The sequence below is a fragment of the Cetorhinus maximus genome, chromosome 1 (genome assembly GCF_964194155.1).
Source record: "Cetorhinus maximus chromosome 1, sCetMax3.hap1.1, whole genome shotgun sequence".
Classification (NCBI taxonomy): Eukaryota; Metazoa; Chordata; class Chondrichthyes; order Lamniformes; family Cetorhinidae; genus Cetorhinus; species Cetorhinus maximus.
The window spans coordinates 74,228,938-74,256,162 of NC_135879.1; the positions used below are offsets into that span (position 1 = coordinate 74,228,938).

The 27,225-nt window shown below is 42.2% G+C and overlaps 2 protein-coding genes across 2 annotated transcripts in view; one reads left to right on the plus strand and one right to left on the minus strand.

Moving 5' to 3' along the window:
• The window catches only part of LOC144680895 (uncharacterized), a 44,706-nt gene extending 37,155 nt beyond the window's left edge, over positions 1 to 7,551 (plus strand). Inside the window, exon 11 of the mRNA XM_078542422.1 lies at positions 811 to 7,551. The gene's annotated coding sequence lies outside the window, so the exon portion shown is untranslated. The remainder of the gene's footprint in view (positions 1 to 810) is intronic.
• Positions 7,552 to 16,447: 8,896 nt separating this feature from the next.
• Positions 16,448 to 27,225, minus strand: part of LOC144680908 (putative ATP-dependent RNA helicase DDX60) — a 90,556-nt gene continuing 79,778 nt past the window's right edge. The window contains exons 35-37 of the mRNA XM_078542453.1: positions 21,073 to 21,224; positions 20,912 to 20,974; positions 16,448 to 16,731 (exon numbers count right to left, since the gene is read on the minus strand). Coding sequence (XP_078398579.1) covers positions 16,626 to 16,731; positions 20,912 to 20,974; positions 21,073 to 21,224 — 321 coding nt within the window. The 3' untranslated portion in view covers positions 16,448 to 16,625. The remainder of the gene's footprint in view (positions 16,732 to 20,911; positions 20,975 to 21,072; positions 21,225 to 27,225) is intronic.

Consider the following 27,225-nt stretch of genomic DNA (forward strand, 5'->3'; position numbering starts at 1 on the left):
GAATAAAACAAAAAAAAACATTGCAAATACTCAGCACAGAGTTAATGTTTTGTGTCTCCATTTCTCTCTCCACAAATGCTGCCAGACTTGCTGAGCATTTCTGGCACTTTCTGTTTTTATTCCCTGATTTCCAGCATCTTGTATCATTTTCTGGAACTTGTGCTATATTCCTCGCATTTACATCTTAAGATCCTGTTTACCTTTTTTTACCACCTCTGTGCATGGTGCTGAGGTATTTTCTCCCCACCCCCTCCCTCACCCCCCAAGAATCTGAAGATCTCCTGTCTCACTTTGCCCAGACAGGTTTTATTTAATTTGTACTCCTGATATTTGTTTCTCTTCCTAAGTTTCAAGACTTTGCATTATTTTGCCATCTGTCGCCAAATGTGGCTAGGCCACATCAAATGCTAGCAAAGCAGCCTGCTGTCTTATCCTGGAAAGCAGAGATAAACACTGGCTTCTTTTCACTACCATCAGCTATCTCCTTAAACCCTTCTTCCTTGTCCCCTCTACTCTGACCTCCAGCAACAAGTGCAAGGAGCTCATGGACCCCTTAGTGTCAAAGTTTGAAACCATTCATTCAGCTCTCTTTGGTGCTTTGCCTCACCTTAGCTCTGAACCTTGGTCTGTCTCTAGCTTGTCTCATCTTCCCACATGCCCGCTCCAAGCCTAGTGGCTCATAAACCAGTTGACTAAAGATAACTTGTTTTTTTACTATATTTCGATTATCGCTGTGCAGATGAATACACAGGACAGATTTATTGGAACCTAATGTGCATTTGTGTGATTATTTATGTCTTTTTCATATAGTGCCTTGAATAGAGCCTGAAGAGTGCCATGGATGCTTCAAGTACTGAGTGGATCAATGTCATGTTTACATCTTTGCTACCCATTAATTAAAGTGTTTCTTTGTCTGTTAGGCAGTAAATTATTATTTCACATTTTTTTGCTGTATCTGTTGATGTGATAGAATGTTGCTATTTTGCAATTGGATTTCCTCACACTCATGCCGTGGTGCCATGTACCAACTTTAATTTTGAAAAACTTTTGAACTGAATCAATTTCACACTTTTATATGAAGGAGCACAAGTCCAACAAGTACTTCTAAAACGTTTTCAGGCAGAAGTCTTAATATCTTGAGTTCGGACAGTAAATGTTAGTAGGCTAATAGACTTTGGAGGGACCATAGTGCACTCAACATGAATACCAGTCGGAAGCAGAAAACTTGGCTTCCCTCTTCCCTTCCCTCAGCCTAGAAAGCACCTGAGGTCAGTTGTGGAGCCCCTTTGCTACCCAGACTAAGATCATCCTGGTATACAGTATATGACTCAGTATCATTTTGGCTGGTGCATTTCTCTTCTGAGCCTTGGAGATTTGTGTAAGAGGTTTAACTCATATTCAGACTCAAATAGAATAAATGACGACACTGGCAAAAGGCTCAGTAATACAACATTCTTTAACTAACTTTATTGAACTTTGCTTCAAAACCACAAGGGTAAGAATAGCACACTGATATTCACCTGTTCATCGGCAGTCACTGCACAGAAGTTATCAATGATTCAGACTGATCTGTCTCACCCTGTCCATGCCATTACTTTATTACTTACTATGGTCTCATTCTCTCATCCAACTCTGTAATTACTGATTTAGGGACTAAAATGTTTTCCACACTCAGTTAACTGGTACGATTCCACAAGCATTTATTTTATCCAGCTCAGTTCGATCCTTAGTCTTTGGTCCAATTCCCACTCCGTGCACTGATCATATGGCCAGGAGAATTGTTGCTTGACACATTGTCCAGAGATCCTGGTTGCCCAACAGTGAAACAAAGTGGTATGGCCCTTTTGTCCACTTGAGTGCACAGCTTTCCTTGTGCTCAGGCCTAGTGGTTGTCAATGATTAGCTTACCACCTGCATGTGGCTCTGTGAATGGTCAAATATGATATCACTCATCATGCTAAGGATCCGTTTCCTGGGCCGATACTTACACAATAGGACAAGACCCCGCTCTGGCTGTTACAAGAGCTCATAATGGGGCTCATGGTATAAATCAGGCTAGTCCAACCCATGGTCTGCGGGCCAGATCCGGCCCGCCAAGCCTCTGTAGCCAGCCCACAGGTATGTTCAATGAGAGGTTCTGCAAGGAGCAGCTTCTCCAATCACGGGCCATTTCTCTCCCACATTTACAAATTAGGGAGAGAAACAGTCTCTGATGGGAGGAGTAGTGAGCAGTGGGAGGATGAGTGGCCTCCCACAGTGCACGTTCTCCCTTCCTTTGGCCTTGCTCTCTTTCTCGTCCTCCCGCGCAGGGTCAAGGTAGCAGAGAGGCCACGAGGAACAGCAGAGTTGCAGCAACAGTGCCCGCCTGGCCCCTGCCCGCCGAGGGCAGCTGGAGTCCCAGCCCGGTCGGAGTGAGGAAGCTCGTCTCTTCACAGCGTCCCGAATTCCTCCTCAGTGGAGGACGTCCTGGGCTTGGGTTGGGAGTGAGTGAGTCTGAGCGAGTCAGCCTCTATGTGAATGAGTGAGCCTGTGTCAGTGAGTCTGGGTAAGTGAGTGAGTGAGACCGGGTGAGTGAGTGGGTGAGAGAGAGAACCCATAGACTGGGAGTGAGCTGGACACCCACACACCTAGCCCTCCTCCTCCTCCCTCCCCAAAAATCTATCCACAAAGCAGGCCGGGAGAGGAGGAAAACCCAGGCTGAAAGGCAACCTGCTTCCCACCCCCACGTTTGTATGAATTCAGCCAAGCTCAGCACAGAGTGTGTGCCACCAGAAGTGCATGCAAGGTCAGTGTTAGTTAAATCCAACTCCTTAGCTCGGCCCCGGTCCCCACCTGTTCTCTAGTAACCAGGTCTTGGGGCCTAGTCTGTCTCCGGCTCTGCTTCTTAAGTGAAAAGGCAAAAAAAGTCTTATTGGTTAACTCTGCTGCTTGGCACTTTTTAATGGTCATTTGATTAATTACTTCTTTAAAAATTAGCAATTTATTGTTTTGACATTGATTTGTTTTTGAAGTTCATGTTTAATGTTGTGCCAAACCTTATCTTGCTGAAACATGCTCATCGGCCCCTTGAGTGAGAAAAAAATGGATGGAAATGTGATTTCCCCCCCGGTCCCCCACAACGTGAAAAACTTGGGATAAGCCTACTGTAAATGTTTTGATATGCATCCAGGCTGTCTGCTATCAGGGTAAATGCCTTAACAATTACTGGTGATCACTTTAACCATTACTGGTAAATCATTAGTGTCTGAGATGCTGATGGTAAGATACATCTCCAGTCTCCAAATATTGAGAACAAATATCCAAACAAAAGATTTCCTGTGTTGGAGAGGGTTAGTCCAGACATGGCAGCTCGCCACAAATTCGATGGGAGAGAGAGGAACTGATTACTTTAAGACACTTTTAAAATGAACAGTGACTCAGCTAATCAGTCCGCCAGTTCATATATATACATGTCCATTACACTCATTAACTTTCTATTGCACTGGTTTTAGATATTTTTAGAATAAAATGTTTACACCTTGACCTGTGTGGCATTCTGGGAGCAAATTATTACAAGACTGAAGTAATTAGAGGGTCAAGCAAAAGTCAATGATAGCCCAGTATTCGGAACTTTAGTAATACACATAGGGCAGGATTTTCCCCCTGTTAAGAGAGGGGGGTGGTGGGGGGGGGGGCGGGGGAGTGTTGAAGTGCGGGTGCACGAAGGCTCACCTCCGATCGGCGCCCCAATTGGGGGCGCGCTGCCATTTTACACGCGTGGGCCAATTAAGGCCCGCCCAGTGTGACGTCCGCACGGAAGCGCTGAGCGCTTCCTGTGCGGGCTGCGGGGGGGGGATTCCTAAACCCGAGAGTCTGCTCTTTCACACATGCGCACGAAAGAGCGCACTCATCTCCCTGAGGCCAAGTGCTGCCTCAGGGAGATTGTCTCTAATGTACAAATTATTAAAATTAGAGAAAAAATAACCCCTGACATGTCCCCTCATGTGGCACTGTCAAATGAGTGGGACATGTCCATAACCTTTTAAAAAACTTTAATTAAATTTTTAAAAACCTACGTGAAACCTCATCCCGCCCATGGATGAGGTTTCCTGCTTTTTCTAATGCCCGTCAGGGCTCCTGGCCTGCCCGGCAACCTTAAGGTTGGAGGGGCAGGTCCATTAATTAGTTTAATGGCTCTGTCAATGGCCTCAATTGGCCATTGACAGGTCAGCGGGTGCACAGCTGATTTTGCTGAGCCCCTGCCTACCTGAAAATTTAAATGGGGCGCAGTGAAGTGAATTTTAGCAGTCCTTCTGCATACAAGTCTTGTGCAAAAAAACGTTCCTTCATTTGGTACCAAACAGAAACATAATCTTAAACAGTAAACCATCGGGGAGATATGGGATGTAGAAGTGTGACTGAAGACAGCATTTATCAGAGGCTAAGATTAAAGCAGGAAACACCACATGTGGTTGAGGTGTAGTACTTCATTGCTAATTCTGGAAGCAAAGGGACAAAATAAGATTTCATTGCTCAGCAATGTCTTATTCCACTTATAAGTCTAAGCAGAGTTAGTTAAAAGTTCTGGTGCACAGTTTTGAAAAGCAGTGTTGAAAATGTTAGTATTCATTGTATCTAAACCTGGTTCAATAGTATTTTTTTTAAATAGAAAAAAAATTATCAAATAATGGTTTAATGGTATGGATGAATATTTAAAGTTTCTGTGTTGCACAATGGTGGTTTGTAAGAATATATTTCAATTCTTGCCAAACAGTATTTAACGTGACAAATAAATTCTAAATTAATATTTGCAATATTTCTAACAAATGTTAAAACTTGTTAGAAATGGTTTAGAATACTCTGGACTTGTGTCAATTATAGGATTTAGTAACAAAACTATTTTTATTTTCTGTTTACATTCTTTCATTTGCTTTTTTTTCTGATCTTGGGCAGGGTTTTGAGGTTAAATGATGGCCCCAATACTGTACTGTGTGGGGAACAGTCACTCAGCAGTCGTTTTCCCTAAGTTAGCAAATTATTGGCCAGAGACTATGCTCATTATCCAAGTAAGGATGGAGGGCAGGCTCTTGAAGGTGCAGGGCCAATAGGAAGACTTCCAGCCCAGGAGGAGCTGTAGCCTGCCGCTTCAAGTAAGAGAGAGGGGCTGCCTCAATCTTCAGGCACCCTTTCAACAACTTTAAAAACTTTTAAATTTTTAAAATGGCCACACCTGCCGGGCAATTGGAACCCCTTCACAGCATGGCCTATGGCCGCAGCTATTGGCAAATAGGCAGGAAGGACCTTAGTGCCTGTCTTAGCGCTGGTCCCCAGTCTAGCACCGGGAGGCCGCCTCCAAGCAGTTGGCCCTGTTCACAGCATTATAGAGGGCCTGACTGGAAAATTCCAGTCAGCCCCTGATAATTAGTCTTAATTGGCTATTTACTGACCTAAAATGGCTACCACCACTTACAAGCAGACAGCCCTTATACCCCTGATCCCACCTGTGGCAAAATAGCCCCCTGAGACTGGGCGTTAGGAGGTTTGTGACAACAGCCAGCTTTTTTGCCGCAGTTTCTCTTGCCTCTCTTAGGTTCCCACCGTGGTACAGCTGAGATCAGTAACTTGGCGTAAGGGAATTTATGGTATAAAACCCATGGTCCATGACTTGATAACACAGCATGGCAGTGGCTGCCGTGTTTTTATTATGATGCCTTATGACTCCTTTAGCAATTTTTAGTGACTCTTTGTTAAACTAATTGGAGTCAAAGTTATTATAAACAGATTAGAACACATATTCTGCATGCTTCTTAAATGTTTTTGTTTTCTCTGCTCCGCTTTTGATGATTCCTGACTTGTTCTGTGGGTACCAGCCACCCTCTTACCTCAACAAAATAGCATTTTTTTTTGTTGAGATGAGGGCAACATATTAATTACCCATCGTTATTTGTCCCAAGAAGGTAACAGTGCTCCTTATTCTATCAGTTGTAGCAATGAGTGGTGCACTAGATGGCTATAAGAATAATTCACATAATGTGGACTAGGATTAGATCTGGAGTGATTCTCTTCCCTGAAGGACATGAGGGAACCAGTTGAGTTTTTTCTATGTTCAGTTTGCAGTTGTGGTTCCTGATAAATTACTGAATTTTACTGAATTTCACAACTTACCACTGAGATTTGAACTTGAAACTCTGGGTTGTTAATCTAATACCACACTTTAACCACCACACTGACAATCGGGTGTTTCTTAAAAATAAATACAGCACACTGAGCATCAAAATTTCCTTTGTCAGACTTCCAAATGTTTGCATACTTTCTAAGAGGAATCTCTAGATTGTCAATGCTAGGAGTGGGAACATGGTTCTCACCTCTACAAGCCTCACTGAGATCGTACCATATTTACCACTGAATCATCAGAGTAGCTGAAATGGCAGTTTCATGAGATCTGTCCAGAACAAAAATGACCTAAATTTGAGGGGTTTTGTTTGCAAAATACCATGGTGAGCACAGAAACTTATAATTTTATAAGGCAAACTTTATAACAAGCTGTACCTGCATTATATAGCGCCTTCCCCAGGACCTTAGTCAGACATAAATTGACATCAAGCCAAGAAGGAAACATTAGGATAGATGACCAAACCCATGGCCAGAAAGAGGCTTTAAGGAGTGTCAAAGGAGGTGAGTAGTTCAGGGAGGAATTCCCAGAGTTTGTGGCCTAGAAAGCTGTACAGTAGCCTGTGGTGTGGAGAAGGAAATCGAGGATGCACAACAGACCAGAATTGGAAAAACATAGTTCACATAGGGTATATAGAATGTATTTTACAGTTATACAAGTGTGTGAGGCTTGTTCTTAATTTTAGAACACATTCCAACAGTGACTGTACTTCCAGGAAATATTTTAGGGAACTTGAGACACTTTGGGACAAACGTGCAAGTCATGCAATTGATAAGCTCAATAATGAGTCTTGGGAGTGATCAGAGATCATTGTATAAACAATGGACCGGGTATTGAGGGGCCAGTTTGACACATCAGGCTGGATTTTCCTCCACTGTCCCGCTCCAAATTGGTATGTCAGTGGAAATAGTGGTTAAATAGGATGTCGATGCCACCAGACCCGGTCCTGGTGTGGGATGTCCTGGAAATGTGATAGACAGTTCTATAAATGGAAGTACTTTTCCCCTTTACTGATTTATATTAGTACTTAAAAGGGTTAGAATTTTCCAGTATCTCAGGGAGCATTAACTTGAGGGGAAAAACTTCAATGAAATTGTTTCATCCTTATAGGTTTAAGCTTTAAAGTATTTACGACCACTGAGGCAGAACTTTCAGAACCTTAGCTACTGCATTGACTACAGCATTGTGCTACAAGATTCACGTTGGTTGCTTTTAGAATGAAGAATATTTTTATATTTAAAAGCAGAGCTTTATTTCAAATCATTGTTGAATGCCATGAGGGCTAGTGCACATTCTGGCTGTATCTGGACGCGCAATTGCATTTATGCTGTTTCCTCTATTTTATGTTACCATTTGAATTTAAGTGATACTTGGCTGTAATAAAGGAATTTTAAACTGAACTTTTGTGTTTACAATAATTGTCATATTTCAAGACACATCACTCAGTTTCCTTTAGTAATTCTGTACTTATTTTTGGAAACCTGCTGGAGCTGACAGTAAATGTGATGCCATCCACCAGCTTAATTCATATGAATGATGATTTCCATTTGGAGTTCAATATGGGGTGAGGGGAAGGTGGGTCAGGTGGGGGGGATCATGTGTCCCCACCCCAGTCCTAGTTGCACATATTGCTTCTGGTAATATTTGAGATGGGTGATGGTTTTTGAGCAGAGACTTGCTGCCACCAAGAATCTAATCCAGCATGGTGTGTTTCCCAAAGGGCATCTGTAAGCAGGGCAGGAATAGCAAGGCTCTCTTCAACCAATCAGATTGAAGAATTAACACAGGCATGCAGGTTTGTATTTTGACTTTTTGGGCTGGGAGGGGGTTGGAGTTAACACTCCTACTACTCCAGACCCACAAGCAGTACTGTAAACACATTTATCTCATAGATTAGCCCCTCTTATCTCCCTTAAGTAGCTGAGTTTCCTGAGGCCTGGGAAACCCGGCTAGCTGTGGTTAAAATGAGAAAAACTGTTAAAATGAAGGCACGCAGCTTCAATTTAAATGACCAACCCACTTCACCCATCACTTATCCTGCCTCCGTTAAAATTGGAGGAGGGTGAGTTTGAGGCAGCTTCAATTCCTGGTCTAGATTTTTTGCATTTTAACATCTGATATGATCTAATCCCAACTATTTAAATCTTAATTTCCATAGTACACAATGTCTAAACCAGGAAGTAAAGAGCAGTTGGTATAACTAAGATTTAAATCAGGTACAGAAATCAAAGTAAAAACTGAGAAAGACAAATGGCATTGAGGGGCAGACAGAAAAAAGTAATTTTAAAATATCTCCAACATTAATCCTCTGAAGAAATGAAACTCCACACTTGTAAAATTGAATTTTCAGGACCAAAGAGGTTGTTTGGCAATAATTATCACTTATCACGCTAGTAAAAATTCATTTAATCCTGAATGCACTAAACTTTATCTGGCATCATTAGGAGGAAGCTAATGGGCAAGTATCCCAACTTCACATCCACGTGCAAATTGGAATAGGGACGTAAGAATAAGGGAAGTAAACACGTGGCTAAAGGAGTGGTGCAGGAAAGAGGGGTTCCATTTCGTGGGGCATTGGCATCAGTATTGGAACAGGAGGGATCTGTACCGTTGTGTCGGTCTCCACCTGAACCGATCTGGGATCAATGTTCTAGCGAAAAGGGTAAATAGGGTGGTCAACAGGACTTTAAACTAGAAAGTGGGGGGGGGTGGAGGGAAGGGTAAAACTCCAAGAAGTATGACTAATGGGAAACAAAGCAGCAGGTTAGCGTGGGGCGGGGAGGGGGTGGATTCAACTTCATGGAAAATTATGAAAAAACTGAAAAGAAAGGAGAGCCCAGGAGAGGCTATTAAAGTCTCCAGAACACAAAATAGAACAGAGTGTTTGGAAAGGGTTAGGAATCTAACTTCAAGCACATCAGATAAAGGGACGACAATGAGAAAGGGGACGGGAAATACAGGACTGAAGGTGTTGTACCTGAATGCACGTAGTATACAAAATAAGGTAAATGAGCTTGTGGCGCAGATTCAAATTGGCAGGTATGATGTGGTGGGCATTACGGAGACATGGCTTCAAGGGGATCAAGACTGGGAGCTAAATATCCAAGGATATACATCCTATTGAAAAGATTGGTAGAGGGGGTGGGGTTGCTTTGTTAGTAAGAAATGAAATTAAATCGATAGCAAGAAATTATGTAGGGTCAGATGATGTAGAATCTGTGTGGGTAGAGTTGAGGAATCGCAAAGGTTAAAAAACCATAATGGGAGTTATGTACCGGCCTCCGAACAGTAGTCAGGATGTGGGGCACAAGATACACCAGGAGATAGAAAAGGCATGTAAGAAAGGCAAGGTTACAGTGATCATAGGGGATTTCAATATGCAGGTAGACTGGGAAAATCAGGTTGGTAGTGGATCCCAAGAAAAGGAATTTGTGGAATGTCTACGAGGTGGCTTTTTGGAGCAGCTTGTGGTGGAGCCCACTAGGGAACAGGCAATTCTAGATTTAGTGATGTGTAATGAGGCAGATTTGATAAGGGAGCTTAAGGTGAAGGAACCCTTACGAGGAAGTGAAATATGATAGAATTTACCCTGCAATTTGAGAGGAAAAAGCTGGAATCAGATGTAACGGTATTACAGTTGAATAAAGGCAACTACAGAGGCATGAGGGAGGAGCTGGCCAGAATTGACTGGGAGATGAGCCTAGCAGGAAAGACAGTGGAACAGCAATGGCAGGAGTTTCGGTGAGTAATTTGGGAGACACAGCAAAAATTCATCCCTAGGAAGAAGAAGCATACTAAAGGGAGGAAGAGGCAACCATGGCTGACAAGGGAAGTCAGGGACAGCATAAAAGCTAAAGAGAAAGCATACAATGCGGCGAAGAGCAGTGGGAAACCAGGGGATTGGGAGGCCTACAAAGACCAACAGAGGACAACTAAAAAAGAAATAAGGAGGGAGAAGATTAAATATGAGGGTAAACTAGCCAGTAATATAAAAGTAGAATTCAAGAGTTTTTTTAGATATATAAAGGGTAAGAGAGAGGCAAAAGTGGACATTGGGCCACTGGAAAATGACGCTGGAGAAGTAGTAGTGGGGAAAAAAGAAATGGCGGAGGAACTGAATAGGTACTTTGCATCAGTCTTCACAGTGGAAGACACGAGTGACATCCCCAAAGTTCAAGAGAGTCAGGGGGCAGAGGTGAGTATGGTGGCCATTACCAAGGAGAAGGTGCTAGGAAAACTGAAAGGTCTGAAGGTAGATAAATCACCTGGACCAGATGGGTTACACCCCAGAGTTCTGAAGGAGATAGCTGAAGAGATAGTGGAGGCGTTAGTGGTGATCTTTCAGGAATCACTGGAGTCAGGGAGGGTCCCAGAGGACTGGAAAATCGCTAATGTAATCCCCCTGTTTAAGAAGGGAGTGAGGCAAAAGACGGGAAATTACAGGCCGATTAGCCTGACCTCGGTCGTTGGTAAGATTTTAGAGTCCATTACTTGGAAGTGCATGGTAAAATCGGGCAAAGTCAGCATGGTTTCATCAAGGGGAGGTCATGCCTGACAAATCTGTTAGAATTCTTTGAGGAGGTAACGAGTAGGTTAGACAAAGGAGAGCCAATGGATGTTATCTACTTGGACTTCCAGAAGGTCTTTGACAAGGTGGCGCATAGGAGGCTGCTCAGTAAGATAAGAGCCCATGGTGTTAGAGGCAAGGTACTAGCATGGATAGAAGATTGGCTGTCTGGCAGGAGGCAGAGAGTGGGGATAAGGCAGTCCTTCTCAGGATGGCGGCCAGTGACTAGTGGAGTTCCACAGGGGTCAGTGTTGGGACCACAACCTTTCACTTTATACATTAATGATCTAGATGAAGGAACTGAGGACATTCTGTCTAAGTTTGCAGATGATACAAAGATAGGAGGAGGGACAGATAGTATTGAGGCGGGGAGGCTGCAGAAGGATTTGGACAGGTTAGGAGAATGGGCAAAGAAGTGGCAGATGGAATACAATGTGGGGAAGTGTGAGGTCATGCACTTTGGTAGGAAGAATAGAGGCATAGACTATTTTCTAAATGGGGAGAGAATTCAGAAATCTGGAGTGCAAAGAGTCTTGGGAGTCCTAGTCCAGGATTCTCTTAAGGTTAACTTGCAGGTTGACGCGGTAGTTAGGAAGGCAAATGCAATGTTGGCATTTATTTCGAGAGGACTAGAATATAAAAGCAGGGATGTGCTGCTGAGGCTTTATAAGGCTCTGGTCAGACCACATTTAGAATATTGTGAGCAATTTTGGGCCCTGTATCTCAGAAAGGATGGGCTGGCCCTGGAGAGGGTCCAGATGAGGTTCATGAGAATGATCCCAGGAATGAAAGGCTTAACATATGAGGAACGTTTGAGGACTCTGTGTCTGTACTCAATGGAGTTTAGAAGGATGAGGGGGGATTTGATTGAAACTTACAGAATACTGAAAGGCCTGGATAGAGTGGACATGGGGAAGATGTTTCCATTAGTAGGAGAGACTAGGACCCGAGGGCACAGCCTCAGAGTAAAGGGAAGACCTTTTAGAACAGAGATGAGGGGAAACTTCTTTAGCCAGAGAGTGGTGAATCTATGGAATTCATTGCCACAGAAGGCTGTGAAGGCCAGGTCATTGAGTGTATTTAAGACCGAGATAGATAGGTTCTTGATTGGTAAGGGGATTAAAGGTTACGGGGAGAAGGCAGGAGAATGGGGTTGAGAAACTTATCAGCCATGATTGAATGGCGGAGCAGACTCGATGGGCCGAATGGCCTAATTTCTGCTCCTATGTCTTATGGTCTTATTACATTGGTTTCAATGTTGAGTCCATCAGGGAGAACACTGGAGAAGCAGTGCAGCTCTGACAGCTCTTCCTGAATTTCCATATGAGTACATCAGCAGTTGCTGTCTGATTTATTCCATAATAACAGGGAGCACCATTAGCTTCACCATTTTTACCATAAAATCCCATTCCTAATACGTATGATCGTATAAATCTGGGCCAGTAAATTGCTACTTGTGCTGTATGCCTATATTTTCCTCTAAGTCATGTATTTAAACTAAATGTGTAGTTTCACAGCCTGTACAAAGTGAGTTCAGTTTTTAATATTTCCTGCCTTCCAATTAGGAAGGCACATTAATGGATTCAGTCACTTGTGAGCCTTGTGCTATTTTAACTCAGTAATATAGCACAATGAAAGGTGTAGGCTTCAGATATTGAGAGCAGTGTCTGCTGATGCAACCTTCTGCTACACCACTTGTATAAGAGAACAACACTGGAGGAAAAAGCTAACATACAAGTTCAACTGGTAATAGGGAAGGCAAATGGAATGTTGGCCTTTATCTCAAAGGGAATGGAGTATAAAAATAGGGAAGTCTTGCTAAAGCTATACAAGGCACTAGTTAGACCACACCTAGAATACTGTGAACAGTTTTGGTCCCCTTATCTAGGGAAAGATGTACTGGCATTGGAGGCAGCCCAGAGAAGGTTCACTAGGTTGATTCTGGGTATGGAAGGATTTTCTTAAGAGAGATTGAGTAGGTTGGGATTGTACTTATTGGAGTTTAGGAGAATGAGAGATGACCTTATTGAAACATGTAAGATTCTTAGGGGGCTTGACAGAATAGATGCTAAGAGGTTGTTTCCCCTTGTGGAAGAGTCTAGGACCAGAAGGCATAATCTCAGGGTAAGGGGTCGCCCATTTAAAACTGAGATGAGGAGGAATTTCTTCTCTCAGAGGGTACTTAATCTGTGGAATTCTTTACCACAGAGGGCTGTAGAAGCTGGGTTGTTAAGCATATTTAAGGTGGAGATAGATTTTTAATCAGTAAGGGAATCAAGGGTTATGGGGAAAAGGCAGGAAAGTAAAGTTGAAGATGATCAGATCAGCCATGATCTCAGTGAATGGCGGAGCAGACTCGATGGACCGAATGGCCTACTACTGCTCCTACGACTTATGGTCTAAAGCCCAATTTATAAAATGGTAGTTATATATAAAAATAAATTTCTGAATGAAAATAAAGAATTTGCACTTACTCTGCATTTTTCATGTTCTTAAGCTGTCCATAAAGACTTTAAGTAACATTTAAGTTGAATTATACATGGCAAGGACCCATAAAAGTCAAAATAATGATGGTTCTGATGTTCTGTGGGGAATATCTTACTCTTCCATCATAGCTTCGGTTGGTAGAACCTTGAAAAAAACATCCTAAATTGCTGTCTTTAGCTAATTACAATTTCTGCCGGATTCCATCAATCTTTTATCCAAGTCATACGAATTCCTATAGGTTTGGTGACTGGATAGGGTTGCCAGCCCTCCAGGATTGGCCTGGAGCCTCCAGGAATTGAAGATCAATCTCCAGGATGCTGCTATGTGCAACCCTGGAAAAAAATCATAGGGACTTTAAAGATTTTTAAAAATTTTCTTTGAATATTTCTCTTTACCAGATATAAAAATATTGAAAACGCATGGGGCGGGAGGCTATTTGGCTGACAGTCAAGCATCATCCAATTGGGTAATGAGTGTCTTTTTGCTTTCAAATTGGTGTAGGAAGGCAGTGCATCACAAGATGGGTGTGTTGGCCAACAAATGGCTAGAGTGTGGAGCAAGTCATGATAAGATCTCCAGGATTACATTTAACCATAGTTGGCAACCCCATGACAGGGGGGTGTTCAAGTCCTGGAATGTAATGGAACCTTCTGATTGAGGTAAGCTGGTACTTGAATGAAAAACTGCACAGCCAATATCTTGCTTAGTGTGAGGAGCCAAAAATGTTCCTGCCTTATGTTTGGACTTTCCAAAATTACAGATATTACTATTAGCTTCTAAAGCTCTGTCAATTTGGTTTTAGCACAAATGATCCACTTGTAATCTTGTTGCCTGTCACAGGCCATTGAAACTCTTGCTGAATTATCTAAGTTAATTAAATTTCCACTGTTCATAATCTTGGTGTTGTTTGCTGTAACTAAGACTGCCTATTTCCACCTCTGTAATATTGCTCTCACTCCAACCCTGCCTCAGTTCATTTGTTGCTGAAGCCTCATTCATGCCTTTATCAGTAAACGTTTCTATTCCAATGCACTCCTGGCAGCCTCCCACATTCTACCCTCTGTAAAACTGGCATCATCCAAACTTTGCTCCATATCCTTACTTGCACCACACCCCATTCACTCATCACCCCTGTTCTCGCCCCTCCAGGCAACTAATTCTTTCTTTAAAATTTAGTTGTGTGGTTTATTCAGGGCATGTCCTCTTTAAATTGAGAAGCCATGTACACATTATTTATCACAGAACCAGACCTCCATAAGATGCTGTGTGGCTGCACAGCTTAAAGGAAACATTGCCTGCAACCTTCAATATCTACAATCCTTCAATTCTGGCTTCTTGAGCATCCCAATTTTAATTGTTCTACCATTGGTGGCTGTGCCTACAGCTGCCTGAGCCCTAAGGTCTGGAATTCCCCTTCTACCTCACCACCTTGCATCCATCCTTTAAGACACTGCTTAAAACCTATCTTTGACCAAGCTTTTGATCATGTGCTCCAATGTTTCCTTATGTAGCTTGATGTCATACTTTGTTTTATAATGCCATTATGAAATGCCTTGGGATATTTTAAAGACACTATATTAGTAACATAATATAGTTATTATATTAACTATATAGTTGAAAAACAGTGGTATTCCATACCCCTATTCAGTGAACAAAATTTGAATTGAGGGAACCACATATACTCCCGGAAGTAGAAGAAAGTTGTCAAGCGTTGAAGTGAACCCAATGCTTCACGCACAGGTCTCCGCATACAGCACCATCTGGATATGTACATCTATTTTTACGCCTCAATTTTTGCACCACTTTTTTATTCCTTCACGGAACGTGAGTATCACATTTGTTGCCCATGAGAAGGTGTTGGTGAGCTGCCTTTTGGTGTAGGTACACACTCAGTGTTGTTAGCAAAGGAGTTTCAGGTTTTTGACTTGTTACCAGTGCCATATATTTTCAGGTTTTTGGTCAGCTATTGCTCCCAGCTTTTTTGCCCGACAGATTCAGATATATGATTAAATAAAATGTCTTTGCTGGCCCCTTGCATGAACAGTAAAGCAAGTAGTTCTTTCAGGCTTATCTCAGGTTAGTGGATATAAATTGGGCTGAAATGAAACAGGATCACTCTAAATGCAGTTAGCACCACTCATACTGCAATATTGAATGGTGTCAGGTTAATCTGATATCGGAGTCAGTGGACAATTAGTGGAGGGATCTCATTTATTAGCAGTTTTCGAGAAGGAAGCAGTTGGTTTGCAGTAAGCAAAGACAAATAGGGTGTTACAATTAGGCAAAAATATCAGGTTGTTTTTAAAACATCTTTATTTGAGCAAAATATTGTTTAAAAAAAGATGCTTTATTTTTTTTTAAAAAGCTGAACTCTTGCAATTACTCAGTCCTTACTATTTAAATCACTTTAAAATATTAAAAACAGATACCAGAAACTTAAATCATGATAACAAGGTGCAAAATACCTCTTAAAAGAATGGTTTTGATATCACTTTTCTCCTAAATGGAAGCTGCAGCCAACTCCACTTAACTTTTCTGCCCCCAAAAAACATAGAAACTTAATGTGTATTTATGACCTGACAGGCTTCTGCCATTGCTGCTCTTGTCCCATCTATTAGGAGACATGTTGAGAGCAGTTAAAGGCCATTTGCCTTCAGGTTTTATTTTAATAATATACGTGCAGGGAAGGACCAGGCTTTCACGTACTAATCCATCGCCCGTGTCATGGAAATCATGGAATTCTAAGTATAGAGAATTACAGGGATGAAACAATTGTGCACAAGATAGCCTTATTACAATGCCTAGATATAACAAAGAGGAAACACTCCCAATGTCACTGAAACTGGTCAATGGAAGCTAGGGCAAGGATGACTCTTCTCCAACTATCTTTCCCTGTGAGAACTGATTGGTTTATGTTCAAGGCTAGGAATGCTGCATGTGGGAAATCTTAGGTGCAAACTCAAGTCACATCACTTTGTGGCACAGTATACTGGCACTTCTATGTGCTACCTCAAGAAGTACCCAAATTCCCAATTGTTTCAGGTGGCAATAAACATGATTGGCACCTCCTGTCAAGCAGCATAGATTTAACCCAAAAATTTACAGAAAGAGAATGGGGATACATGTTATGATTAATTCCAGTGCAGAAGCCACATAAAGTTTTGCATTAAAAGTTATTTTCTTATAATGCTGGCCACCTTTAATAGTTTGTACATAGTGCAATTAAAGTTCAACACAATACATTAAATTATCTACTTTTTAATTTTATTTTTTGTTGACATCAATGGGCTATACGTTTTCTAAAATTTTCATATGCCCTTCACAACTATATTTTTGTCATGTTTTCACCCCCCTACATTCAGGAACAAGAATCCACAAAACATTTGTGGGTGACAGTTTTTTTTTCTAATTGCATTGGTATTAACTTTTTATCTTTTCGAATTTCTGATAAAACGTATCTTTCAGTTGTTCAAAAGCCAAAACAACGAGATCATCTTTGTTGTCACACAGTTCCTTGAGAGAGGTGCTAGGAAAAGAGAGAGAAAAAATAGTTTGAAAACAGCAGTGTAACTAAATTTCAGCCAGCATGTTAGGTATCAAATTAAATTTTCTCATCAAGAATGTGCAAAACAATGGGAGTAGACAGGTGAGGAAAATGAAGAACTTTAAATTTTACAAAATAGTTATATGCTGAATCAGGTAGTCTCATTAAAAGGGGCTTAAACACACAAACTCTAAATAAAATCAAAACATTTGCTCAGAGTTCCATCGCTGCTGATTTCCAAATAATTTATTTCAACAAGTACATGAGAATAATGACTGTATCGATACTATTTCCTGCTGTTGCCCTGAACTGGAAAACTTCATCAACTTTGCTTCCATCCTTCTCTCACCTTCATGCTGTCCGTCTCTGACAACTTCTCTTCCCTTCCTTGACTTCTCTGCTGCCATTTTCTGGACATAGCCTTCACTCCAAGCCCACTGATTTTCGTAGCCCCTTCACTTATACTTCCTCACGCCCTGCTTCTTTTAAGCACTCTATTGCATTTTCTTAGGTTCGCAATTGCATCTGTCCTGATAATGCAACCTTCTAGAGCAGCACAAAAAACAAAAATACCTGGGAAAACTCAGCAGGTCTGGCAGCATCTGCGGAGAGGAGCACAGTTAACGTTTCGAGTCCGAATGACCCTTCAACAGAACTAGAGTTCTGTTCTAGTTCTAGTTCTGTTGAAGGGTCATTCAGACTCGAAACGTTAACTGTGCTCCTCTCCGCAGATGCTGCCAGACCTGCTGAGTTTTTCCAGGTATTTTTGTTTTTGTTTTGGATTTCCAGCATTTGCAGTTTTTTGCTTTTATCTTCTAGAGCAGCACTTCTGATATGTCTTCCTTTTTCCTCAACCAAGAATTTCCCCTTCTGTGGCTGACAGTATCCTCAATCTTATCCTCACCTTTTCAAGCACCTGTTCTCACCCCTTCTGCCCTTCCTCCTAGAACCACGATAGCATTCCCCTTGTCCTCTCCTTCCATCCAATCAGCCTCCATATTCAACAGATCATTCTTCGTCATTTCTGCCACTCCCACTCCCTTTTAAGCATTCTGAAGTGACTTGTCTCCTTGACTCCCAGGTCCACTCCTCAATCACCACCAACACCCCATTCCATCCCACTGCACCTTTCCATTCAAACGCAGGAGATGCAACACGTGTTATTTTATCTCCTCTCTCCTCACTGTCCAAGGCAATGTACTCCTTTCAATTTAGTATACTCAATATGCCATTCACAATGCGATCTGCTCTACACTGGGAAGACCAAATGCAAATTTGGTAGCCGCTTTGTGGAATACCTCCGCTCAGTCTGTAAGCATGACCCTGAACTTCTAGTCTCCTGTCATTTTAATTTCCCATCTTGTTTTCATGATGACTTCTCTATCTTCAGCGTCCTGCAATGTTCCAAATGAAACGACGGAAGCTTGAGCAACATCACCTCACCTCTCAATCAGGCACTTTACAGCCTCCTGGACTCAATGAGGTTCAACAATTTCAGAAAGCAGTCTCTGCCCAATTTTGTTTCCTTTTTTTGCAGGTTTCGGTTTTACCAGTTTTTCTCATTTATGCTTTCAGACAGCAACTACTCAACATTCTGCCTTTCACACCTCCTCTAGTCACATATTTTACTTTTTTGTATCATTACCACTCCCTTTGGCCCTGCCCCACCAACTCTTTAGTCATTTAATCTCAACTTCTACCATATCACAGCCCTTCCCTTTTATTCTTTTTCCACTCTCCTTCCTTTCACTTGCCTAAAACCTATTACATTTCTAACGTTTCCAGTTCTGATGAACGGTCATCAACCTGAAATGTGAACTGTTTCTCTCTCCACAGATTCTGCCTGACCCCAGTATTTCCAGCATTTTTGTTTATATTACATGAGAATAGGTTGACGGAAAGAAATTTACCAATTAGTATGTTCAAATAAATGACCATGTCATAAAATTGACTGCCAACTTCAAATGGTGTATAAACACAACAGAGCCCCAAGATTGAGCTACAGTTACACTGCAAACTATGTTGTTTTTTCCAATTCCTCTTTGCCTTCTTTCACTGTTGTGCAGCAGGAATACTCAGTAAAATGGAAGGAGTTGACATGGATAAGGTAAAAATGTTGGAAACGTGGGACCTGAAAGTACATGGCAGCATACTAGTACTAGAGTAGGTTGTTTCTAAGTAGGTTATCAAATTTTGATAATTTTTTTAATTCTAAAAGACACGACGGTATTACTGTAAGCATGGCACAATATTGCTGTAGGAGTGTTTTGTTTTAAGCCAATAAGGTTGTGTTAGCAATGCTTGAGCAGAGCCATACATCAGTCACTTCCTCATCCTTAATAATAGAGAACGCAGCACTGATGGGGAAATATTAATTTCACCCTCTATATTTTTATAAAAACATATTTTATATATAGATATATTTATGTACATCCTCATGGCCGATTTCTAAAATTCTAAAACTGGACAATGACCTTTCAAAACAGCTGAAGCTATGTCTGTCTGTAACCCTCGAACAATTAGAGCTGATCTGGCAGCATCAGGGAAATTCACAGCTTGTTATCTTTGAAGAGGCCCTAATAACCCCTGTGGACAGCAGAGACCAAATTCAATGGGAACATGCCACGGCCATTGGCATGTCAGATCCCAGGCTGGCAAACCAGAGACTACTTTGCTAGGACAAAGAGCCTGCAACCTTCCTTTCAAATTCTTAATGGTTGGAACGTTAACAATCTCAGGAACCCAGACAAAGGGATCCACACCCTATGTCCAAGCCAAAGTGGAGAGCTCAAAGTCATGTGACATGACCCCCTAGCTGGTGGAACCTGTAATGTTGTCTTGTGGAGCTGCAAAGCTCAGTCTGTCATCTTTCCATCTACCAAGCAGCAGCAGTAGCACAGAAAAGGGGTTCTATCCAGGTTTGAATGCCTGGCCCCATCTACACTGTTTCTACTGGAGCCTCTGTATAATCATCCACAAGACTAATTCATCTCTGCCTGTCTCATCCTGGAAGTCATCTCCACTGGAAAAGTGATTACTCAACATAAGTTCAGCCTGCCAACGTCTGTTAAGGAATACACCACTGGACTTGAATTCTGGACTCTGGACACACGTGAAACCATAATTCTTTTCTCTGTGGTCTTTGTGCTGTAAGTCTTTCTTTCTCTACCCCTCTTTTATTGTATGAACGCACAATTGGCTACATTGCGACCCTCCTCCTGCATTTTAACGTGTACAAGTAAACTAACTGTCTCAGTTTACCCCATCTCAAGTTTGCTGTGGGGTTATTAATAGAAATTGGATCATACCAAAACTGAGGGGTTGGGAAAATATGCTACCGCTTATAAAGGGGAAAATCAAAATCAGAACACCTTTCTGTTTACAGACAAGTGGAGAGAGGAGAAATTGGGGCTGCTTAATTTAAACTCCCTCCTGCCTGTAATAATCACAATCAAAGTATTTTGAAGCAAAGAATGCCACTTGACCACATTTCTTCTGCGAGATAAATATAACAAAACATGAACAAGTTCCAAAATGCCTAAAAATCACGTGATAAGAGTTTAGATCAAGGATTGGCAAGTCAGGTCATCCAATGTACTATTTTACAGAATTTCCAGCTATTAACAGTCAGAAAACTAGAAGCACTGTTAATCTGAGGCACCAACATATTCCTTGCTCGCACCAAACAAGATTTCAAATGTTGTTTTATATATAAGGGTAATTTTCCAATATAAAAACAGAATTACCTGGAAAAACTCAGCAGGTCTGGCAGCATCGGTGGAGAAGAAAACAGTTGACATTTCGAGTCCTCATGACCCTTCTGCCGAAGGGTCATGAGGACTCGAAACGTCAACTGTTTTCTTCTCCACCGATGCTGCCAGACCTGCTGAGTTTTTCCAGGTAGTTCTGTTTTTGTTTTGGATTTCCAGCATCCGCAGTAGCTTTTAGCTTTTTGTTTTTAATTTTCCAATATGTCCAATGGAAAGCCTTTCAAAATCAGCAACACATTCTGGATCACTGTGCGCAATAGATGCTCCATCTCAAAGATTATTATTCGTTAGAAATCAATATGCAATGTGACTGCATGAATTTCCCTTCTGGTAGCATAGACTTACAATATTACCCCCTGTACAACAAACTGAGAGCAGATTTTCCTTCATACCTGATTGAACTGAGAGTTAGTTGGAACTCATTGAGGACATTATAGGCTTCTCCCAAATGCAACCTAGCAGGGAAAAAAAAAAGAATGAAACATTAAATTGTTTCAATTATTTCTTCCATGTTGACATCACATGATACAAGTTGTACTGCAACTCAACTTACATGTTCTCATTTAACAAAGCCTTTAAAGAACCATGTCTGTAGAAGTCCAGGGCATAAGCATTCAGTGGCATTCTCCTGCCATGCTGGTCATACTTATTCAAATTTAACACAGGAATGTTGCTTGAGCTAAGTTCGAGAGTACGTAAAGCAATCTGCAATGATAAATTTCAACAGGTTATGGAGTACTGGTTGTTTTCTAACTGATAACTGGATATTTGGGCTCATTTTTATTCAAAAGTGTAACTAAAAGACAGGATATTCACAAAACTCAAAAATATTTTCTATCACAATTAGCACCTGAACTTGAAATGCTTTCCCCCCTCTCTTCTCCTCTAACCCCATAAAAAATAAATTGCTAAATAACATAGTTACACACCTGATTAATTTTAATATTCTATTAATATCTGGCATGCATTTTTTTTTTTAACAGGAAGTAAATCTGTCAACATTTTGACCTCAATTCTCAATTTCCAGGCCACCCTTTCCAACAAATAATGAAATTTCCATTTCCTTTCAACTTGCGTTGTCTCCAACAATTGTCTACAATGCAAGCATTGACAATAGTGCAAACTTGGATCATTAACATACTAAACATGGAGCAGGAGTAGGCCATTTGGCCCCTCGAGCCCGCTCCGCCATTTAATAAGATCATGACTGATCTTATAGTAGCATCCTGCCTACCCCCGATAACCTATCACCCCCTTGCTTACCAAGAATCTATCCATCTCTGCCTTAAAAATATTCAAAGACACTGCTTCGACCATCTTTTCAGAAAGTGTTCCAAAGACTCACGAACTTCTGAGTGAAAAAATTTTGCCTCATCTCTGTTTTAAATGGGCGACCCCTTATTTTTAAACAGTAACCCCCAGTTCTAGATTCTCCCACAAGAGGAAACATTCTGTCCACATCCACCTTTGTTTAAGACCCCTCCGGATCTTATATGTTTCAATCAAATTGCCTCTTACTCTTGTAAACTCCAGCGGATGCAAGCCTAGCCTGTATAGAAACTCTTATTATCTGTGTTTAGATTTCTGGCTAGCTTTCTCTCGTACTCTTAATTTTTTTGTCATCCTTTGCTGTTCCTTATATTCTGTCCAATCTTCTGGCCTTCCACCTTTCTTTGCACAACTATATACTTTTTCTTTAAGTTTTATACTATCTTTAACCTTTCTAGTTAACCACAGATGGTGTGTCCACCCCTTGGACTTTTTCTTACTCGTGGGAATGTATCTATTTTGTGTATTCTGAAATATCCCCTTAAATGATTGCCATTGCATCTCTATTGACCTATCCCTTATCCTAATTTTCCAGTTCACTTCAGCCAGCTCTGCTTTCATGCCCTCATAAGTGCCCACTCCTCTCTCCCTCAAACCGAATGTAAAATTTAATCATATTATGGTCGCTACTACCTAAGGGCACCTTCACTATGAGATCATTAATTAATCCTACCTCGTTGCTCAATACCAGGTCTAATGTAGGCTGCTCTCTGGTTGGTCCAGAACATGGTGTTCCAGAAACTATCCCAGAAACATTCTATAAACACATCCAGGCTATGTTTGCCCATCTGACTTTTCCAGTTTATATGTAGATTAAAATCATTATCCCACCCAAATCAGGTGCGGTATTATGTGCATATAGTTTATAACTCAAATCTGAGCCCTCCTTGAGAATCTTCTGGAAATTTCCTCAGCACCGATGCAAGAATTCCTGAACTGTGAGTTGTTCTGGTGAGTCAAGTGTGATTTCTTGATGTACATTCCTTTTCACCAGCACTTTACATGCTTTTATGTTATATGTGCCTGCAGTACATGTACATTTATCTCTTCAGGAGGGTTAGAAATGTGTGTTAAACCTTCATAGGCAATTGTTGGAATAATGCTATGAACTGAAGTTGATATTCACTCAGGACCCTGCAAAGATTCCAGAGCTGAAAATCAGCATGCCCCCCAATTCAGACTTAATAACGAAACTTTAATAATAATAAACCAGGTCAAGGACAATAAATAATGCATATGGGCAGTTTCAGAAACATGCTCATCCTTTTCCTCTCCCCAGCTGAAACATTTTGCTCCCCAGCCTCCTACCTTCCACAAATTTGTGCTCGTCCAAAACTTTGCTGCCCGTAGCCTAACCTGCACCAAATCTTTTTTCACCCAATGCCGCCCTACACTCCCTGGACAACACTAGCTCCAAATCTGGTAACATCTCAAATTTAAAATTCTTACTCTCATGTTCAAAAACCCTCCATGGTTTCATCCCTATCTATGTCTGTAACTCGTTCCAACCTTGAGACCCTCAGAACTGTGCGCTACTCCAAATCTGGCCTCTTAAACATCCCCACTTCCTTTACCCACCATTAGCAGCTGTGCTTTCAGCCTATTCAGCCCCTCTAGTTCATTTGCTATTCAATGAGATCAGAGTTGATCTGCATCCCAACTTCATCCACCGCCTTGACCCCGGGTACAAGAACATGCTTTGCACCTTTTTTTGGCATGAGGGTCCTGATTCATGACCTGCCAATGCTTGCTGGGGTAAAGGTAGGTAGCATGCAAACTTAGCGTTGCCACCTCGTTTACCCGATTGTAATGTTGGGCCAGGTGGGCTTCGTGCTACTGGCTGCCTCAGCACTCAGCAGGGAGCCAAGCAGCATGAGCTAATGAATATAGTGTGGCCAATCTTCTGTTCTTAAAGACAGTCTGTTTCTCTTAAATGTGCACCGAGTTACAGGAGCTGCTGGTGCCAATGCAATTGAAAATAAGGAAAATGGAATACTAAGGCAGAGAGACAGCTCCAGGGTCACAGATGTGGGACGGGAGGCCTTAAAGGTGGACACAGACAGGAGGAAAAGTGCCACAGGGGTGTGCCAGGGGGCCCTCAAGTACCACCCTCAAGGGTTTGGGAACAGGTGGCCAGGAAGGTCAGTTCCCAAGGAACTGGCAACTGATCCACAAGAAATGTAATGTCTTTATACATATATTCAAGGTCAGTGAATGTATTTTTACATGACACCTAATCATCAAAAAAATAGCCTTTTCACTGCTCAATGAAGCATACCCCCATTCCTCAATCAGCAGTCCCTGCCACTCAAGATATGCCTAAAACCCAGATACTGTATCTCACCCACATTCCAATTATGCCAGCCTCACACATAGTTTCTGTTGCTTCCACATCCCTCCAGCTTTGCAGGCACGTTTCCCAAACACATTACATCACAATTACAATTCACACTCTCTTCCAGGTCAGGCGGGCGCACTATAGAAGTGAGCAGAGCTGAATGGCAACTGGGGTACAGGTGAGACAGGAGCATCTGCATCTCCTGAGCGCTATGGAGATGGGCTCCGCATCATGGAGCTAGCTGCAAAAGAACCCATGGCACTCGACAACGCTGAGAACATTTATGACGGTGGCATGTTCTGCTTTCAGACACCCAAGAACTAACTACCAGCTGCCCAGCCACTGGAGCCCCAGGACAAAACTAATACCACAGCACTGATGAAGAGGATCCAGCATCTTACATTGGCAGCCACCAATTCAAGCACCTGGTTCAATAATGTCCTTCAGGGAAGGAATTCTGCTGTCATTACCTCGCCTGGCCTCCATGTGACTCCAGGCCCACAGCAATATGGTTGACTCTTAAATGCCCTCTGAATTAGCCTAGCAAGCCACTCATTTGTATCAAACCGCTACAGAAACATCAAATTAAAACAGGGTGGACAACACAGCATTGACCAAGGGACCGGAAAATACAAAGACGCACCCTGCCCAGTTGACCCTGCAAAATCTTCCTCACAAGCAACTAAGGACTTGTGCCAAAAGTAGATCTGTCCCACAGAACAGTCAACCAACAGCCTGACATAGTCATACTCACCAAATCATACCTTACAGCCAATGACACAGGCTCTCCCATCACCATTTCTGGGTATGTCCTGACCCACTGGTAGGACAGACCCATCAGAGATGGTAGAACAGTGGTGTATAGTCAGGAGAGAGGAGCTCTAGAAGTCCTCAATATTGACTCCAGACCCCATTAAATCTCTAGGCATCTGGTCAAACGTGGAGAAGAAAATTTCCTGCTGATTACCATGTACTGTTTCCCTCAGCTAATGAATCAGAATCCAAGTGGTGTTCAACATGGGACAAAGAAGCACTGAGGGTGACAAGGGCACAGAATGCTTTCTGGGTGGGGGGCTTCAAAGTCTTATCACCATGAGTGGTTGGTAGCACCATTACTGAACAAGTCTGCAATATCCTATCTGCTTGACCAGGCCTGCAGTAGTTGGAGGGGGAACAAAAAGGGGAAGGATCTACTTGATCTCATCCTCACCAATCTACCTGTTGCACATGATCAAAGGGGATCAAAGGTTACAGGGAGAAGGCGGGAGAGTGGGGTTGGGAAACTTATCAGCCATGATTGAATGGCAGAGCAGACTTGATGGGATGAATGGCCTAATTTCTGCTCCTATGTCTTATGGTCATATGACAGCATTTATACAAGTGACCACAGCACAGTCCTTGGGCAACCAAAGCCCCGTTTCTGCAATGAGGATACTCTCCATCGTGGCACTGCCACCGTGCTAAATGGAATATAATCAGAACAGATCTAAAATCTATAAACTGGGCCATTAGCAGCAGAATTGTATTCAACCACAATCCGTAACATCATGGCTTGAACATTCCTCACTCTACCATTACTATCAAGGCAAGAGACCAAATCTTCAGGAGGGCATACCTGAAGCAGCACCAGACATACCTAAAAATTAGGTACCAACCTGGTAAAGCTACAACACAAGAACAGAGTATGCAACATGCAACAGACAGAGCAAAATGATCCCACAATGAACAAATTAGGTAAAAGCTGTGGTCCTGCCAGATCCAATCGTGAATTGCAGTGGCCGACTAAACTAACCAAACATTAGAAACATGTTTGCTTCACAAACATTCCAACCCTCAATGGTGGGTGAGCCCAGCACATCGGTGCAAAAGACAAGGCTGAAGCATTTTCAACCATCTTTAGCTAGAAGTGCCAAGTAGATGATCCCTCTCAGCACCCTCTCCTGAGGTCCCCAGCATCACAAATGCCAGTCTTCACCCAATTCGATTCACTCCACGTGATATCAGGAAATGGCTGAAGGCACTGGATACAGCAATGCTACAGGCCCTGACAACTGAAGACTTGTGCTCCAGAACTAGCCATGTTCCCGACCAACCTGTTCCAATACAGCTACAATGCTGGCACCTACCCAACAATGTGTAAAATTGCCCAGGTATATCCTGGCCACAAAAAGCAGAACAAATCCAATCCTGCCAATTACTGCCTCATCGGTGTACCCTCAATCACCAGCAAAATGATGAAAGGTGTCATCAATAGTGCTGTCAAGTGGCAGTTACTCAGCAATTGCCTGCTCACTGATGCTCCATTTGGATGCCACCTGGCTCCTGACCTCATTACAGCCTTGGTCTAAACATGGACAAAAGAGCTAAATTCCAGAGGAAAGGTGAGAGTGACTGTTCTTGACATCAAGAAAGCATTTGACTGAATACAGCATCACGTAGCCCTAGCAAAACTGAAGACAATGGCAATCAGAGGGAAAACTCTCCACTAGCTGGAGTCATACCTCACACGAAGAAAGAGGGTTGTGGTTGTTGGAGGCCAATCCCATAGGACATTGTTAAGAGTTCCTTAGGGTAGTATCCTAGGCTCAACCATCTTCAGCCGCTTCATCGCTGACCTTCCCTCCATCATGAGGTCAGAAGTGAGGACACTCATGCGTTCAGTACCATTCATAACTCCTCAGATACAGAAGCAGTCATACCTGCATGCAGCAAGATCTGGACAACATTCAGGCTTTGGCTGTTAATTGGCAAGTAACATTAACACCACAAAAACACTAGGTAATGACTATCTCCAATGAGAGAGAATCCAACCATCCCCCCATGACATTCAATTACATTACCATGGCTGAATCCCCAACTATCAACAGCCTGGGGTTTACCATTGACCAGAAACTGAACTGGACCAACTATATAAATACTGTGGCTACAAGAGCAGGTCAGAGGCTAGGAATCCTGCAGCGAGTAACAAACCTCCTAACTTCACAAAATCACCAATGCACAAGTCAGGAGTGTGATGGAATACTCGCCTCTCACCTAGAT